At 40.3% G+C, this 18,792-nt stretch overlaps 1 protein-coding gene across 3 annotated transcripts; it reads left to right on the forward strand.

The window, feature by feature from the left end:
• Positions 1-4,609: 4,609 nt before the first annotated feature.
• Positions 4,610-16,830, forward strand: LOC143858679 (pleiotropic drug resistance protein 1-like). 3 transcript variants are annotated; one of them, XR_013238998.1, is made up of 24 exons: positions 4,610-5,106; positions 5,234-5,560; positions 5,674-5,758; positions 5,891-6,050; positions 6,138-6,214; positions 7,868-7,921; positions 9,467-9,557; positions 9,672-9,973; positions 10,114-10,395; positions 10,483-10,799; positions 10,905-11,065; positions 11,342-11,445; positions 11,528-11,684; positions 11,803-11,895; positions 11,992-12,152; positions 12,264-12,596; positions 12,709-12,999; positions 13,190-13,273; positions 13,364-13,497; positions 13,593-13,820; positions 13,909-14,080; positions 14,247-14,501; positions 14,582-14,956; positions 16,644-16,830. XR_013238998.1 is itself a non-coding variant. In XM_077369387.1 (24 exons), exons 1-24 carry the CDS (start codon positions 4,775-4,777, stop codon positions 14,837-14,839), a joined length of 4,341 nt encoding a protein of 1,446 aa, XP_077225502.1. In that variant the 5' UTR covers positions 4,611-4,774; the 3' UTR covers positions 14,840-15,129. The 3 variants fall into 3 exon arrangements, 2 of the variants coding, with proteins under 2 accessions (XP_077225501.1, XP_077225502.1); XM_077369387.1 differs by lacking the exon at positions 16,644-16,830 and having other exon boundaries at positions 4,611-5,106; positions 5,234-5,354; positions 5,472-5,560; positions 14,582-15,129; XM_077369386.1 differs by lacking the exon at positions 16,644-16,830 and having other exon boundaries at positions 14,582-15,129.
• The last annotated feature ends 1,962 nt before the right edge of the window (positions 16,831-18,792 follow it).

The raw sequence follows: 18,792 nt of genomic DNA on the forward strand, positions 1-18,792 counted from the left end.
TGATGTGAAGTACAACAGCCCCTCTACAGGAGACTGTCCTAGGTGATGAAAAGGGGCGCATTCATCATTAAACTTGTAATCATAGGAAAATTTAATAGTATAAGTAACATGAAATTTATATTTAGAAGGCATTTAATAGCTAAAATAAGCTTTACATTTAGAAGGTTTTAAATATTTCTTCATGTGCGACTATTATTCAGGCGCAAAGCACTAAAGTTTTATTAAGTGAAAATAGATCAAGCACTTAAAAATGTAAGGTACTTAATAGCTATAAAAAATTATTTAGTAGCTATCGAGAAATTTGCATGTATAAATATTTAATAGGTAAAAAGGAATTTATATTTATGAGGTACTTAATTCTTATATAAAAGTTTACAATTATAAGGTTTTAAATAATCTCGGCCACCCAAGTTTCCCTAATATACATAGTATAGATTATATTCTATATTATAATATGGTTTAATATCTCCTAAAAAATTTAAAACTTGGCTGTATAAACAGAAAAATTAGAAACCTAACACTTTGCTATATATTCAGAGAAATTTGTCGAGATCCAAGGACTTCTGTCCATACACACGCACACAAAAATGGTGGCTCTAGATATTTGCATGACATGTGTCAAGGTGGAAAATGGGCTGTGGGCCAAGCACGACACGATTTGGCCACGGGTAGACCTGGCAAACGGGCGGGTCGGGCCGGATTTGACCCGGCCCGTACGGGTCCGGGTCAAACGGGCCGGGTCAAAGTGACCCGGAAAATATTACGGGTCATTGACATTGGACCCGCACCCGGCCCGTACGGGCCGGGTCGACCCGCGGGTCACCCGGATTTTTTACGTATTTTTAGAAGTTTTTTTTATTTATTTAGGGATTTGCTAGCCACCTTCTCCTGGGCTATTTTTCGGCTTGTAGCCTCTCCTTTGGTGCAAAGATTGGGTGAAGTACCGTCTGGGGCAAAGGTTGCTAGCAATAAGAGAAGTAATCATTACGGATTTTGTAAGAGAAGTAATCATTACGGATTTTGCAAGATTCTCAGAATTAAAATCCGTAAAAAGGACACAAGTAGAAAAATTACCTAAAAAATACCAAAATGGTGTAGTAAAATATGACAATTACCAAGAAAAAAACCGCTTTTAACTTTTCTACGGGCACCCGCGGGCACCCGCGGGTCCACCCGACCCGGCCCACTTTTGACGGGCCGGGTGGACCCGCGGGTCAATTTCAAACGGGTCATCAATCGGTGACCCAGACCCGTAATTTAAGGGGCAGGCCGGGTGGACCCGCGGGTCCGGGTCACTTTTTGCCAGGTCTAGCCACGGGACTTGCCGTGCCAGCATGAATAAGGTTGAGGTTAAACATGGCCCGGCCCGGCCCACAGCCCGCGTCCCATGTCTTGCCGGCCCGGGACAACAACCACATATGCTCACTTTTTAACTGATTTTGCCGTGCCGGGCCACTTGTCGTGCTGTTTCGCGCCACTTGCCTAAACTCACAGCCCGGCACGGCCCACGTCACTGTAGCAATTCGTGCCGTGCCGGCACGGCCCAATTGCCACCTTGAGTCATGTGTACATAATCAAATCCATTACTAGAATTTAATCCATTACTCTAGGTCCCACAATGAGAGAGAGAGAGAGGTGTCCGAAAAACAGGGAAAGAGATCATGAGTGAGGAGAGGGTGGGAACTGCCCAAAAAACATGGAAGGTAAGCTAATATTCCAGGGAAAAAAGATTTCATGGTTCCCAGACATGGCCTTAGTAAATAAAAGTACATACTTTTTGCATGAATCCAAATCTGAAAATTGAACGAATGAACTAGTGCACAAACACGAAAATAAAAGTACATAAATTCCAGGGGAAATTGAACGAATGACTTGATTTTGGGCCATAGGGATCCAAATCAAGGCCTATTTACATGGAGAATGGCACCGGTGATTGATGAGATTAGAGACCTCGTACGCTTAATCCGGCCTCGTCTACAACATAAAGGGCACTCTGTGAACAAGATGGCGGATGGATTGGCTAAGAATTGCACTAATCTACCTGAGTTGACCATTGTTATGGGGGAGCTGGTGGTGTAATTCGGGAAATTGGGATTTTGGGCTTGGGGCTTACATGTATGACTGGGATTGCTATCCTACGTCTGGGGACATCTTGTCCCTATCATGAATTTTCTTTAATTAATAAAATTATTGTTTCCCGTTCAAAAGAATAAATAAATCAAGGCCTATTTAGTGGCCAGTTCAGATCACTTCAGGTTGGGACTCAACATACATTGCTGGGGGAGATTTGTCGATAGTAGTGGTGGAGATGTAGAATGAGATGCTTCAAGGTGTGTTACGATTGTCACTTAAGACAAATTTCGACCCACCAATCATAACCCATAATTTGGAATAAACACAAATTTGTTCTATAATATAACAATTACAGTTACATAAGGAGACTAAATCTCCATTAGGCAGATATCATTGTATTTCCGTACATTTGTTGTACAAGAACCTAAGGCTCTGTTTGTTTTTTTATTTTGAGAACCGATTGTGAGTCCAAAACTGATTATCTGGCTTAAAATCTCATTTTGGAAGATATCATTGTATTTAGGTACATTCCTTGTACAAAAACTAGGGCTGCAACTCGGGTCGGGCGGCTCGGGTTTTGAACAACCCAACCCTACCCGAGAAATATCTCGGGTCCGGTTTTTTTCCGGAAAACCCATGATTCCAAGACCCGACCCTACCCATGATAAATCTTGGGTTGGGTCGGGTTTTTTTACATTAACGCAATTTTTTAAGGAAAACTCTTGTTTGGCAAGGCAACTCAACTGATGGAAGTAGAAAAACTCAAGCATGACAAACTCTTTAGTGCATTAACTAATAACTAGTCCAAAGAGAATAAATTGATGCATTACCAAATGAAAATGATTATACTCATATTAGATAAACAACAAACTATTTAGTGCATTAACTGTTTGTTTTGGATTTTTAGAATCGGTTGTGTCTAAAACTGATTATTTGACTCAAAATCTCCTTTAGGCAGACATCATTGTATTTACGTACATTTATTGTACAAGAACCTAAGGCTATGTTTGTTTTTTATTTTGAGATTCGATTGTGAGTCTAAAACTAACTATTTTTCTAAAAATTCCCTGTTTGTTTTGGATTTTGAGAATTGATTGTGAGTCAAAAACTGATTATTTAACTCAAAATTAGACAAAATTCAAGTCCAATAATCAGTTTTGGACACACAATCGTTTCTCAAAATCCAAAACAAACAGGGCCCAAGCAGGGCTAGGCAAACTCTGGCAGTCGAAAACTGGTGAACGAGGTTTATTGCTAACATGGATTACTAACTATATGTGATGAATCAATTCGTTCACTAAACGAGTCTATCATTATGAACTGATATTTCCACTCTCGGCAATTTGATAACTCCCTTCCCATGTCACCCTTTTAGACTCTCATTGGCTCGCATGAGCTCTTTTAACTTCCTCCGGAAAATCTAAGAAAAGTACTAATAATTATAGGTGAAGTTAGGCTCCTTACTAACAGACAATTATAGGCCATCGCTCATGCCTCTTGCATATGATGAGATCCGTTGATCCGAACAGTTACAATAACTCCAGCCAAGTGCTGTTGAGAACACCTCGATCAGATGATCCTATGGCTTTGATCCATCGAGCCTTCTTTAGTATTCGACCGAGTACGCCGTCCATCCATTGATCCGAACAGTGACAATAAGTCCAGCCTAAGGTATGCTTGTTTCAATGTGAAATGGACATTAAAATAAATTTTTATGTCCAACGCAAATTTCTTTGGTGTGTGTTTTGGTGTTTTACGCCTGAAGTTTGCATAAATTTTTACCAATTTCAAGTTGTTTTTGTGGAAAGAAGCCAGATTATCTTTACAATAAAAAACCCACACCTCTGACGGATAAAATCCCCCCTTTAACGTTATCCGTTAAGTTTTAAAGGCGAAGAAAAACGTTAAAGGGGGTGAATTTATCCTCAAGCAGTGAACCATTCTCACAGAAAACGTTAAGGGGGGATGCTATGCTCGAGTACTAAAGGAGAAGGGAAGTGGGAGGGTGTGAAAGGTTATGTTTGTTTTTTCGTGAAAGAAAATGATGAACCAGAATCACGTTGTCATGAAATGGAAACTTGAATAGACTTATAAAATCCATAAACACGTATCCATGAAACACACTTTAAGAAATAAGATATCTTTAAAAAGGTAGAGAGGTTGGAAATGGGAATAAAAATTTCAACCTCCACTCCATGCAGAAATGAGATTTGTTTTTGGTCTACTTGGGGGCCCACCTGGCACACGATCACGATCACGATCGACCACGCTATACAGTAAGGTTGTGGGCCCACCAGAACAACGGTGGGTAAGGTGGCTGACAAGTCACCTCAAAGTCACTTGCACGAGCCTGGTACTGATAATGTTGTTCCAAATTTAAGGATTTTGAAGTACTCGGGGTATGAAAGAACCACCTCTTTATATTCTTTATATATAAACCTCTCTCCCCGTTGCATCCATCAACACCCATTTAACCTCTTCTCTCAAACTCGAAGTTTGTTCTTATAGCAGAGACAGCGCTCTCTCTCTCTCTCTCTCTCTCTCTCTCTCTCTCTCTCTCTCTCTCTCTCTCAAGGAAGAAAAACGAAATAGTAGATAAGAAATCCATAGTATTTTTGTCATTTTTAGATTACAATTTTCATGTCCTGAAACCTTTTTCTTTTGGGGGGGATTTCCCTTTTTTGAAGTTTCGGGTTGTTTAATGGAGACTGGTGATATCCAAATCCAAGCGGTCAGTAGTAGCATGCAGCGAAACAGTTCTTCAATATGGAGGAACAACGCAGGTGACGTTTTCTCTAGATCTTCTCATGATGAAGACGATGAAGAAGCTCTGAAATGGGCTGCACTTGAGAAACTGCCCACATATGATCGTATAAGAAAAGGGATATTGACCGGAGTTGAAGGTGGGCACAGGGAAGTTGATATTGATAGTCTTGGGTATCACGAGAAAAAAATTTTGCTAGATAGATTGATTAGAGCTGCAGAGGAGGACAATGAGAAGTTCCTATTGAAATTGAAGAACCGCATGGATCAGTAACCTCTCTTCTCTCCCCCCCCTTTTTTTTTTATGAATTGATCTGGGTGTTCATATCTCTCTTGAGTTTCGTAGTCTTCTTATAACATCTCTGTCGGATGTCATGTGTTCTTTGGATTTATCCAGAGTTGGAATTGATACGCCGACAATTGAAGTCCGGTTTGAACATTTGAACATCGAAGCAGAGGCGTATGTGGGTAGCAGAGCTACAACAACACTCCTCAATTACTATTTGGATATGGTGGAGGTAATTCATATTCATATATCATCAACAACTATAAAAATAATATTGGACTTTGGTGACTGCAATGTACTCTTGTTCGTAAATTGTACTAATCTGGTAATTTCTATTTTATTTTTGAAGGGTTTATTGAACTTTCTCCGTATTCTTCCAAGCCGAAAGAAAATATTACCTATACTTCGTGATGTTAGTGGAATAATCAAGCCTTGCAGGTAAAAAGGGCTCTGACTGAATTACAAATTGAATCTTATTTCGTTTCTATTTCCTTCTCTTCTCCCTGATCGATTCTCACTTTGATTGATTGCTTATTATGTAAAATTTGCAGAATGACTTTGCTTTTGGGACCCCCAGGCTCAGGAAAGACTACTTTACTTTTAGCTTTGGCTGGGAAGCTTGACCCAAAACTCAAGGTAAGGGTACTGTATTCTTTACTGTTTCATAGCTGTTGTAATTTTGACTCCTTTTAACAATCATTTTACTTACATATTCATAAATTAATAATGGTCCTCTTTTTTTTCTATTTTTCTTTTTCAAAACGTCAGGTTTCTGGGAGAGTAACTTACAATGGCCATGGAATGGACGAGTTTGTGCCTCAAAGGACATCTGCTTACATAAGTCAGTATGATCTCCATACAGCGGAAATGACAGTGAGAGAAACTCTAGCTTTCTCTGCCAGATGTCAGGGAGTCGGAACAGGTTATGGTAAGTTAAATATGATGACTTTTGATATGGAGCACTTAAAAGGGAAGTTCCACAGAGTTTGAATTCCTTTCAAATTGCAATGTGCAGAAATGTTAGCAGAACTGTCTAGAAGAGAGAAGGCAGCGAATATTAAGCCAGATCCTGATATCGATATCTTCATGAAGGTCAGCCGAAAGTGTCATTCCAGTTAGGAGTCTACTCTTTCTGATATACAGAGTTAGGCTCAGCGTCCATTATCACGGGCTTTTCTATATTCTATCTTGCAATTGAATCAAATTTTGATTGTTTTGTTGTATCGTTGATGATCCATCGCATAATGTGAAGCCCAAATGAGTTTTAAATGTTCTGCCAATTCTATTCAATCATTTCACGTATTTGGTCCTATCTTCATTGACGAATATTTGATTTTGATCCTACATCTTCACAATTATTAGATAGTGTAGGAAATCTTATGCTTCCCCATTTAAGGTCGCTTTCCATCATGTTGGGACCCGGGTAGAACTCAACCTTTAAAGCTAGCCGTTAAGGGGAGGGTGCCCAAGTCCTTATAACCGAATGTGGGATCTTTGCTTTCGTGTGGAACCCCCAACAATCTCCCCCTCCACACGGAAGCAACGTGGACAATCTCGCCGGCCCATCCATGGGCGGCAACGTGGGAACTATAAGATTTTCTCCGAGGGAATTTTACCATCCTCGAAGGTACATCAGGGTTAACGAAAGATACACCCGGGTTAACGAGATCTTCCTCGAGGAAATTTCACCATCCACAAAGTTAACGAGATCTTCCAGATCTTCCCCGAGGGATTTTCTTCATCCTCAAGGGTACGCCGAGGTCACCACGCCCCGGCACTGATACCACTGGTTGGGACCCGGGTAGAGCTCAACCTTAAAAGCTAGCTGTTAAGGGGAGGGTACCCAAGTCCTTATAAGCCCATCTACATCCATTCACTTTTCCGATGTTGGATATTGCCCCCCCTGGAAATCCAGTTTTTTCTACGTACACAGAGCATTTGCCCCCTCCCCCTCTCTGACATGACATTTGCCCCCTCTCTCTATGTGACACCTTGCCCCCATATCTCTCTCTCTCTCTCTCTCTCTCTCTCTCTCTCACACACACACACCTCCCCCCTGAGAGATTTTATATGTCGTGTGCATGTGACTTCCACCATTTTTCAAAGAGTACTGTGGGTCCCACTTCATAGGTTGATCCAAACTGTTATTTTGTAGGGCCACAAAATAAATAGTTGCAACCCGTAAATCATCTCCATAGGATGATCCTAGCCCTCCAAGGGTTTTGAAATATATAGGTTTCTATAACAGGCAATCTCGTTTCTATTACATGGTGTAGTCCATTTACGTTGTGGCCCAACAAATGAACGGTTTGGATCATCCTATGAAGTTGGCCCATAGCAGTTTTTGAAACATACTGGACTTCACTAACAACATATAAAATCTTGGGAATTATTGGGCTTTTAAAAGGTAAAAGGGATCCTTTTATTAGATCACTAGCATTAATGCGCCATGGGCTATGCACGGGTGTAAAATAGTGGGCCCCAACCATCAGAACATGAGGTATCAATGGTGGACCCACTACAACAAAAATATGATGTGTAAATTGTGGGCACCACCTTATACATGGGTTAGGGGGAGATGGCGGGTCCACCTAGTAAAATATGAAGTGTAAGATGGCGGGCCTCAACACACGATAAGAACCATTCTCTGCCCCTGGAGCAAATTCCTCGCTCCACCCCCTAGTTAGTTACATTTTGTTTTCTTGATAGAATAATTTTCTTCTCTTTCTGTTTCTGTTCTTGCAGGCAGCAACACTGAGAGGGCAGGAGAGCAGTGTAGTTACGGATTATATTCTGAAGGTACGTACTTATGATAGAGAAACTGTTACGTGCCTAATGGGCCGTAAAGGAAATAAACAAAAAGAAAATAGAAATGAGGGGAAAGAGAGGTTGATTCGAGGCAACCGGACCTCCTAGTGGTTCAAATCGAGAGGAACCATAACTCTCCAAGAAACATAAGTCTCTTTGCTAGAAACTTCTCTTCTTTTTATTTCATTAGATTGCTATTACATAAATACAAGCAAGAGAGATTGCCACATCACAAGCACACTTACCCACTAACAAGGCACCTCATAAATAACTAACTCCCACTACCCTACAATACATAGCTATATAACTAACACCTATAAACACACATCCATCCACTAACTAACCCCATTTACACCACCACTATCATGCACACATCATTCATCCCCCCTTAGAAACAACCTTGTCCTCAAGGTTGAATTGTTGGAAAAAATGCTTTATTCCACCGGGATCCCAAATCATAATGGAAATGATTTTGTTGAGTAGCATAATTAAAATTGAACTTCCATATTCAAAAATAACGGTTGCGATCTTTTGAACTCCACTTTCAAAGTCCACCATGATTAAACTCATAAAGAAATAGGATTTTTCATCTTTGTCGGCATCACTCCTCACACGTGTGTGAAGACCCGCCTTTAAAATTTCCACGTAATCAGCTCCCTCTCTCCTTCCTTGAGGAGTTGAGACCACGACTGAACTTCACCTTCCAAATGGAAAGAGGCCATTGGAACCTTTTCCTCGAGTGTTTGATGAAAGTCAAAAAAATTGATCAGTCCAACTTGTTGGATCTTCACCAACGTTGAAACGCGAAAGGTCCAACTTCACAGACTTGGGTGCGTATGAGTTAGTGGAACCGGAATGATAAGAGCTACCATTGCCATTAACCCGACCTTCATGGATTCTAATAGGAACGTGAGAAGTCTCTCCAATTTCACTAGCAGATTGACTAGTGATTTGCTCCACACGCGCATTCAATTTCTCAAACATCTCCGCCATTCGATTCATTATGTCTTGCTGGCCAGTTAAAAGCGACTCCACAGCTTGCTCTAACCGCTCCACGCGCTGATCCATGCCTGAGCTCTGATGCCAATTTGTTACGTGCCTAATGGGCCGTAACTGAAATAAACAAAAAGAAAATAGAAATGAGGGGAAAGAGGGGTTGATTCGAGGCAACCAGACCTCCTAGTGGTTCAAATCGAGAGGAACCATAACAACTCTCCAAGTAACATAAGTCTCTTTGCTAGAAATTACTCTTCTTTTTATTTCATTAGATTGCTATTACATAAATACAAGCAAGAGAGATTGCCACATCACAAGCACACTTACCCACTAACAAGACACCTCATAAATAACTAACACCCACTGCCCTACAACACATAGCTATATAACTAACACCCATAAACACACAGCCATCCACTAACTAACCCCATTTACACCACCACTATCATGCACACATCAGAAACAAGCAATTTCTATACTGAGGAGGTTTTCTGAAGGACAGAGATAAAATTATTTTCTTCACTCCTCTTAAAACTGCAGATTTTAGGACTAGAAATCTGTGCTGATACCTTCGTAGGGGATGAAATGTTGAGGGGAATCTCTGGAGGACAGAAGAAGCGTGTTACAACAGGTAAAAAACTAGTATCTAAGGTTGAATCATATTCTAAGGTAGATCTTTTTCTTTTCTTTTTTGCAGCTTTATGTGGATATTGAATTATATCATTTGGGATTCTGACAAATGTAGGGGAAATGCTTGTTGGACCCGCGAGGGCGTTGTTCATGGATGAGATATCCACCGGTTTGGACAGCTCCACGACTTTCCAAATTGTGAATTCGCTTAGGCAATCCATTCATATTCTCAATGGGACAGCTCTTATTTCTCTGCTCCAACCCGCACCAGAGACTTACAATCTCTTTGATGACATTATTCTTCTATCCGATGGGCAAATTGTGTATGAAGGTCCGCGAGAACATGTGCTTGAGTTCTTTGAATCAATGGGTTTTAAATGCCCGGAAAGAAAAGGTGTCGCCGATTTCTTGCAGGAAGTAAGTTTCTCAGTCTGACTATCTTTACCACTGTATCTATTCACAGTTTATACAGTTATCTAGAGTGAACTATTTCCATCATCAGAATTAATTCATTACCTCATGGCAAACTTAGTGCTGAATTCTTTGTAAGTCGATAGGTGACATCGAGGAAAGATCAGCAGCAATACTGGATACACAAAGGTGAGCCTTACAGATTCATTCGCGTCAAAGAATTTTCGGAGGCATTCCAATCGTTCCATGTTGGTCGGGAGTTAGGAGATGAACTCGCCATTCCGTTTGACAAGAGCAAGAGCCATCCTGCTGCTCTGACAACTTCCAAATATGGTACTAATACGAGGGAACTATTGAAGGCCTCCATCTCAAGAGAATTTTTGCTCATGAAGAGGAATTCATTTGTCTATATCTTCCGGACGTTCCAAGTAAGTAATGTAGTTCTTCAAAATGAAATGCTGTATTCCAAATATACAAGACTAAACACTTAATTATGTTCTCTTTCAAAATTCCAGCTTATAATTCTTGCAGTCACGTCAATGACAGTATTCTTCCGCACCAAGATGCACCGTGATACAATGAGTGATGGAGGAGTTTATATGGGTTCTCTGTTTTTTGCACTGACCACGATGATGTTTAACGGATTCGCAGAGCTCGGCATGACAGTTGTTAAGCTTCCTGTTTTCTTTAAGCAAAGAGACCTCCTTTTCTACCCTGCATGGATATATGCCATACCTGGATGGATCCTCAAAATTCCAATATCATTTGTAGAAGTTTCTGCCTGGGTTTTCATGACTTATTATGTCACTGGCTATGATCCAAGTGCTAAAAGGTAGGACTAAAGAGGGAGATTATACCAAATCATTTCCAAGATGTTTTGGATTGTAATTCTCTTCCATTGGTTCTTGGCAATAACCACAAAGTGATAATGTTGCAGGTTGTTTAGACAGTTTCTGTTACTCTTAGTACTTAACCAGATGGCCTCTGGACTTTTCCGGTTCCTTGCTGCATTGGGAAGGAACATGATTGTTGCGAATACATTTGGATCCTTCGCATTGCTCGCTATCATTGTTTTGGGTGGATTCGTCGTATCTCGAGGTATAATATACACCAAAGATGTATGCTTTCCTACTTCTGAAATGTACAGGCTTAATCATAACTAAGCACATTAATGAAATTGGAAGCTTGGCTATTTATATCTACTCGAATCACTAAGGAATTCTTTTAATACGTCTAATGATAATTTGTGTAGAATCATACATGTAATTTCTTCTGAATTCAAATATGATCATTGGTAAAAAAAATGGTTTTGATAACGTTAGAAATGATATAGTTAACGGCTTTCAAAGTCCTAACATTCTCTTCATGATACAGTGGATGTGAAAAAATGGTGGAAATGGGGATACTGGTCCTCACCCTTGATGTACGGCCAGAATGCAATTGCAGTCAATGAATTCCTTGCTAAGAGTTGGAGACACGTAAGAGTGCTATTATAAAGTAAGGATTCTTTAAATTAAGACTGGAAAATCAACTCAGATTTTATTTTGGCAATTGTTGCAGATCCCTCCCGGATCAACACAGACATTGGGAGTTTCAATTCTGGAATCACGTGGAATCTTTCCTCATGCGTACTGGTACTGGATTGGAGTAATCGCGTTGTTTGGATATATATTCCTATTCAATGGCTTTTATACTTTGGCTCTTACTTATCTCAACCGTGAGTATTCTCTTCTTTGATGGGAAACATTAATCAAACAAAAGCTCTTGCACATTATCACAGTTTAAATCTTGTAGAACCAAATTAATAATTTTATAATGGAATCATACGGTGGCAGCAATCGGATCAGTTCAGGGAGTTGTATCTGAAGAGACCGTGGAGGAGAAACAGGATATCAGAACGGGGTCATCCCGAGGAACGAGCTCTGCTGGTAGTACTATGTTAGAAGATGAGACCAATCATTATGTTTGCTGTTTTCTAATGCATGCTTCATCCAAATCATCTAAATCAATCTATGTTACTGCAGCAAGAGATAATGAAATTAGGAGCAGCAGTCAAGAAGGCTCATCAGCACATGCAGAGTCAACAACTGATGGCAATCAGATCCGGATGAGAGGGATGGTTCTTCCATTTGAACCTCTTTCCATCACTTTTGATAACATCAGATACTCTGTAGATATGCCACAGGTAGTTTTAAGTTCGCAATAAATGGTAAATTATTGTCTAGGACCTTGAGAACTTGTTCACATGCCTATGGATCACAAAATTGAAAGTTCCTTGTTATATTTGAACTTGCAGGAGATGAAAGCTCAAGGTGTTCACGAAGATAGACTATTGCTCCTGAAGGGTATCAGTGGAGCTTTCAGGCCAGGAGTTCTTACGGCACTAATGGGTGTCAGTGGGGCTGGTAAGACCACTCTAATGGATGTGTTGGCTGGAAGGAAAACCAGTGGATATATTGAGGGAAACATCACCATATCAGGTTATCCCAAGAAGCAAGAAACATTTGCCCGCATATCGGGTTACTGTGAACAGAATGATATTCACTCTCCACATGTCACTGTTTACGAGTCTCTGATCTACTCTGCATGGCTCCGATTACCCAGTGAAGTTGATTACACAAGAAGAATGGTTGGTGGTGTAAATATATTTGTTTCATACACTCTTTCTGCTTTTGTAACAAAAAAGAAATATAGTATCTACTCAAAATTGGCTTCTAAAGGCATATAATATTGAGATGCAGATGTTCATTGAAGAGGTGATGGAGCTTGTAGAGTTGGTACCATTGAGGGAAGCATTGGTTGGATTGCCTGGTGTCAGTGGGCTTTCAACTGAGCAGCGTAAGAGGCTAACCATTGCGGTTGAGCTTGTCGCCAACCCCTCTATAATATTCATGGATGAGCCAACCTCCGGGCTCGATGCCAGGGCAGCAGCTATTGTGATGAGAACAGTGAGGAACACTGTGGACACAGGAAGAACAGTGGTGTGCACAATTCACCAGCCCAGTATTGACATATTTGAGGCTTTTGATGAGGTGAGTGAAAATTGAAATTACAAAACTTCTGATTTTTTATTATGTTATCTTAATTAAGCAATGTATTAAAAAGAGAACGGACGAATATAATGCAATAAATATAACAACTGGAGGATGTGAAATTTGTTAGTTGTGTTTTGTGTTTTATTGTTAATTCACACGTATTGATGCCTTTTCATTCTGCTTTAAGCTTTTCCTATTGAAGCGAGGAGGTGAAGAAATTTATGTGGGTCCATTGGGGCGCCATTCTTTCCACTTAATCAATTACTTTGAGGTGCAAAACCTTGGAATCATGTTTTCCCCCTAGCCGATGTATCAAATTCTCCCAGATTGGTACTAATCAAATTGGGTTTATGTTGTTAAGGGTGTCAATGGAGTCAGTAAGATAACCGACGGTTATAACCCCGCAACCTGGATGTTGGAGGTGACGTCACCGGCACAAGAAGAATCTTTGGGGGTTGACTTTACAGAAATATACAAGAATTCGGAACTGTTTAGGTGTGATTAAGAGATATATATTCTTTTGCCCCCCATCTAGGAAATGACAACCATTTTTTTGGAAAGCTCTTAATTGTCTCTGACATCTGTTGCAGGAGAAATGAAGCTCTGATAAAAGAACTGAGTATTCCTTCTCCCGGTTCTATAGATCTTTACTTCTCCACTCAGTATTCTCAACCCTTCTACACGCAGTGCATGGCTTGCCTATGGAAACAGCACTGGTCATATTGGCGCAATCCACCATACACTGCAGTGAGATTTATCTTCACAACAATCATTGCCTTGATGATAGGAACGATATTCTGGGATCTGGGTTCCAAAACGTAAGAAAACCTCAATAATTTTTGAGTTATGTTCAATTTTAATTTTAGACAGAAAAATAGCTAATTACATTGATGTTGAAAACTGCAGGAATACGCAACAGGATTTGTTTAACACATTGGGTTCCATGTATTCAGCGGTGCTGATCCTTGGGTTTCTAAATTCCTCAGCTGTGCAGCCAGTGGTGTCGGTAGAACGAGCAGTTTTTTACAGAGAGAGAGCTGCAGGAATGTATTCTGCTTTGCCATACGCGTTCGGTCAGGTACTCATTTTTTACATTGTCTCTAATGGTTCTCCTTTTAAGAAGTTTGATTGGGCAGTCCGAGGAACTATAAACGGATCCATATGTCATATATGTAGGAACGGATAATTCTCTATGAAGCTTCTTCCTTCATTTCACTACTCACGTTGCTACAATGCATTTGCAGGTTGTGATTGAGATCCCGTACATTTTTGTCCAGGCTCTGGTATATGGTCTTATAGTGTATGCAATGATCGGATTTGATTGGACAGCTTCCAAGTTCTTTTGGTATTTTTTCTTCATGTACTTAACGTTCTTATACTTCACCTACTATGGGATGATGTCAATAGCTATTACTCCTAATCAACACATCGCTGCCATAATTTCTGGTGCATTCTTTGCATTTTGGAATCTCTTCTCAGGTTTTATGATTCCGCGACCAGTAAGTTCCAATTCTATCTGTTATCTACATGTTGGGTTTCCTAAAACAGAAAATCACTATAATCTTTTGGTTGGCCGCAGAGGATTCCTGTGTGGTGGAGGTGGTATTACTGGGCATGTCCCATGGCTTGGAGCCTATATGGGCTAATTACTTCGCAATATGGTGATATACATGATACAATCGAGTCTGGAGAGACTGTAACCCAATTCCTGAGGAGCTATTTTGGATTCAGGCATGACTTCCTAGGAGTGGTTGCATTTATGAACATTGTGTTCACCGTTCTCTTTGCATTCGTGTTCGGATTTGGGATAATGGTATTCAACTTCGAGAGAAGATAGACAATGTTTCTCTGAGCCACACCCAGTTATTAATTTGAATGCAACACATCAGATCAGCCCTCCTGCACACACAAAAGGGACTGCGGATTTGTCAAAAAATTGGGGTTCTAGTAGGATGTAAGTAAAGAAATTGGAAAAGGAATTTATTTGAATTTGTGTGTCAAGGTTTTGCATTTGTTCACTGCAAGCTATTCAAACATTGGTCCAGTGAACGATTCTCTTTGAATGTCTGTTGGTTATTTCATTATTTCATCAACAAAGTCAAGAACTGGTAGTTTTTTATCTATTAATTTTTTCTTTTTTTTGAAAGATGAAGCATTTCATTAAAGAAAGCATGACCGAGGGGGTCCCCAAGGTAACAGAAAGCAACAATTACTTGGATTTGGGGGGGGGGGGGGGGAAGCAGGATCAAAAAGCTCTAAACTTTCCTTTGAAACACCTTCTCTAGCCAATTTGTCAGCCTCCCCATTGGCGGACTGCCTAACATGGAGGAAAGAGACCGATGCCAAACCCAATCTATCCCGAATCTCGTCAAATAATACTGCAAATCTCCAAGGAAACACTTTAGATCCTCTTAGCCTCCTGATAACATTGAGAGAGCCCCTTCAAGGAAACACCTTTTATCTATTAACTTATAAACAATTAAATTGGAAAACAGTGATTAGAAAATGTTATTAACTTTATGAGAGTTATAAACTTGAACGCTTAATACCAATTGCACTTCAAGAAGAAATATCTCCAAGGTTTAGGAAGCAAAGTAGGGCTTTCAACTATCCGTCACATCAAATGTCCTTGAAACAATTATGGAGTAACATAGGATAAGGATGCCACAATTCGACTAACATAAATTGTGTCAAGCATTCTAGAGTCAAACATCCCTTTAAGTAAATTCCAAAAAAGATCTGCAAAGGATATGGAAAAATTAATGAAGCAAGTGATGCGGATTGTAGGCTTCCTCTACTTTTCTTCTCTTATTCTTCTTCTCTTCTCTTCTTTATCTATTTCTCTTCCCTGGCCTACATCAGCGAGTCTGTCAACTACCTTACTTCAATACTATGGATCTTACAACTTAATTACCCAAGCAAGCATCACGTATGTTCTAACAAAGTAAGAATCAGTTGAGGTGGTTGAAGCAACCAGAAAAAAAGATGCAATCTGTATCATGCTCTCTACATCCTCTCCTTGTTCCTTCGCCCAAGTGGTAAGAAAAAAAATGCTACCTCTCTTCTCATACCTCAGAACCTATTTCATTCCTCCCTGCCACTCTTGCTGATGATCTGTCAACGATCGAGCTAAAGTTAAGATTCTGTTGGTGAGAGCCTCAAAGACCATCAGTTTGCGTAAGTTGTTAACGGTGTGTTCGGCAACAATTATAAAAATGGTTTCTGCCTATCTTGTAGGCTGTTTTGTTGGCGCACAGAGAAAAAAAAAGGCAAAATCCCAAAAATCTTGTTCGGTCACTACAGCCTGTAGAGTCCGTTTCTACATTTTCACATTTTTCTAGACTGGGCGATGAGATTCTTCAGAGCGACTCAGAGTTGCTTCTGCAGATTCTCATTAGTCCGTTTCTACCCAAATTTTTCTGCGAGAATGAGAAGCTACGCCGAACACGGCCTAAATTTCTTGGAAAGCTCCCTTCTAGAATGACTTTACTAATACTGTGGCCTCTACTTGGAAATCACTAATAATGTTTCCTTATCTCTGATGAGTTTTCACTTTTTCCTTTTCAGATTTTATTCTAAATTCGATGTTCTTAATGCTCTAACTGCATTCCCTCACTCTCATCATACATTCGTCTCTTTAGATAAGATCGGCATCAGTGAGGATGGTTGAAGCGAGGTGACGTTGATGTGGTGAACAACAGGCATGAGGTGTAATCATTTATGACAAGGAGACAACTGTGACGAGTCCAAAGCGTTGTGAACCGCAACAGATCCAGATGGTCATAGAGCTACCTTCGACAGTTTATATGTATTCCACTTCTGTTGTAAATAATGCTATGGTCATAGATGTTTCTTTATTTTTTATTTTTTATTTTTTGAAAAGGCAGGATAAATTCATTAAAAAGGAAGAGGGCCGAGGTGGACCTCAACCAAAATTACAAGAAAACAAAACAATAATAACAAAAAAAAATACAAATCTCAGGGAGGAAGGAAGTCAAACCACTCCAACTCCAACCTCCTAACCCGCTATGGTCATAGATGTTTCTCTCCTCTTTTTCAATAAAATTCACTTTGCCTTTCGAAAAACATAATTATATGGTTGGTTGTAGCATAGACACAATATATGGGTAGGGTTGAAAGTATGAACACATACCATGTCATAGACCTCATGAAGTCTAAATCTCTTACATAATATGCATCCATATAACCCACAACTTCTCCTAAGCCCTTCCCCAATCAAACATAATACCCATAGTTTCAAAAAAACCCCGCATCATTGCGACTCGCTCGAGTCGACTCCCTTTTACCTTGGCCACATTCTTGTCTGAGACCGCATTCTTCCCTACAAAGTCAATCAAAACTCCATTGGCTCTCCTGAGATATGACCGCGCGACCGAGTATTCTGCCACGTCAACTGAATAGTTGACTATGCCATACCAAGTTGACAAGGCTTTGCTTTGGACACGTTTTGTCCTGCATCTGCATTTTGAAACACGTACAATACCAAACTCCAATGTTTGGCATCTGTAGTTTGCTCATCATATCTGGCCTATATCTGGCCTAACTTGTTGCGATCCTTCGGTATGAAATGGGTCTTCCAAAAAAGAATCAGATCGGTCCTATCAAATTGGAAGGGGGGCATCTTTGGGGATACAGGGCAAATGCTATGGAAAATGGAACCTTTCACTATAATCTGGAACCTTTGGAAGGAGAGAAACAGTCGGATATTCCAGAACAAGGAACGAAACGTGAGATGGGTATGTCTTTAGACTAGGATTGAACTAATATCGTGGATCAAAATAAAGAGAAATGACCACTACAGTTTGGGGGAGTTTCTAAGGAACTGGCACGATATAATCTCGGAAAGAAAGATAAAGGAAAAAGAAACCCCAAAATGGAGACCGCCACCGTGTGGATGGTGCAAACTCAACTTCGATGGAAGCTCAATTGGGAATCCTGGCAAAGCTGGAGTCGGTGGAGTGTTTCGGGACTCAAACGGAAGGATCGTCATGTCATACTCGGGTCCTGCCGTTATATGTGATGTAAATGAGGTGGAAATCCGGGCACTCCTCTTTGGTCTAAAATGCTTCGCAGATCACAAAATGGGGCGGCTCATCGTTGAGGGTGATTCGTCTAATGCAATCACTTGGGCATCGAGTAATGCTAAGGGACAGTGGTGGATCAATCACTTATTATGAAGGTCAAGGACCTGGTCCGAAGGGTTAACCCAACATTGGAGCACAGGAGAAGTTCTGCCAATGAGTTGGCAGATTGACTGGCAAAAGCTGGGGTCTTGTTGGATGACATGGTGATCACCATTGCAAAAGAGCGTGAGGAAATACTAACGGTGGAATTTTTATGTTTTCCTCTTTTCTACGCTTCTTCATATAGTTGTTGTATTCCGGGGTTTTGGGGGACATCTTGTCCCCGGCCTCTGCTTTTCTTTAGTATAGTTGTCATCTTTCCAAAAAAAAAAAAAACCAAACTCCAATGTGCCTACTAGATACGCACATATATTAAATGATTTCCTATGTACCTTCTAACCACCCTTATCAGGTGGCATCGAATTTATGCACATCATCACATACATACCCGAGACTTATTATACGAGTCTTCTTTCTTGATAGATTTGGGATTTTATGGGTGTTTCTTGCTGGTCCATCGGACTTGTTGGAGAGTAAGTTCATGGCTCCCTGGCGGAAGAAGAGCAAAATCCATTGCAATATATCTCTACTAGCCACAATCTGGGTTCTGTGGAAGGAGATGAATGACAGAGTATTCAGAGATGTG

The sequence above is a fragment of the Tasmannia lanceolata genome, unplaced genomic scaffold (assembly GCF_043159265.1).
Source record: "Tasmannia lanceolata isolate RefF3 unplaced genomic scaffold, GAP_Taslan_0.1 ptg000026l, whole genome shotgun sequence".
NCBI lineage: Eukaryota > Viridiplantae > Streptophyta > Magnoliopsida > Canellales > Winteraceae > Tasmannia > Tasmannia lanceolata.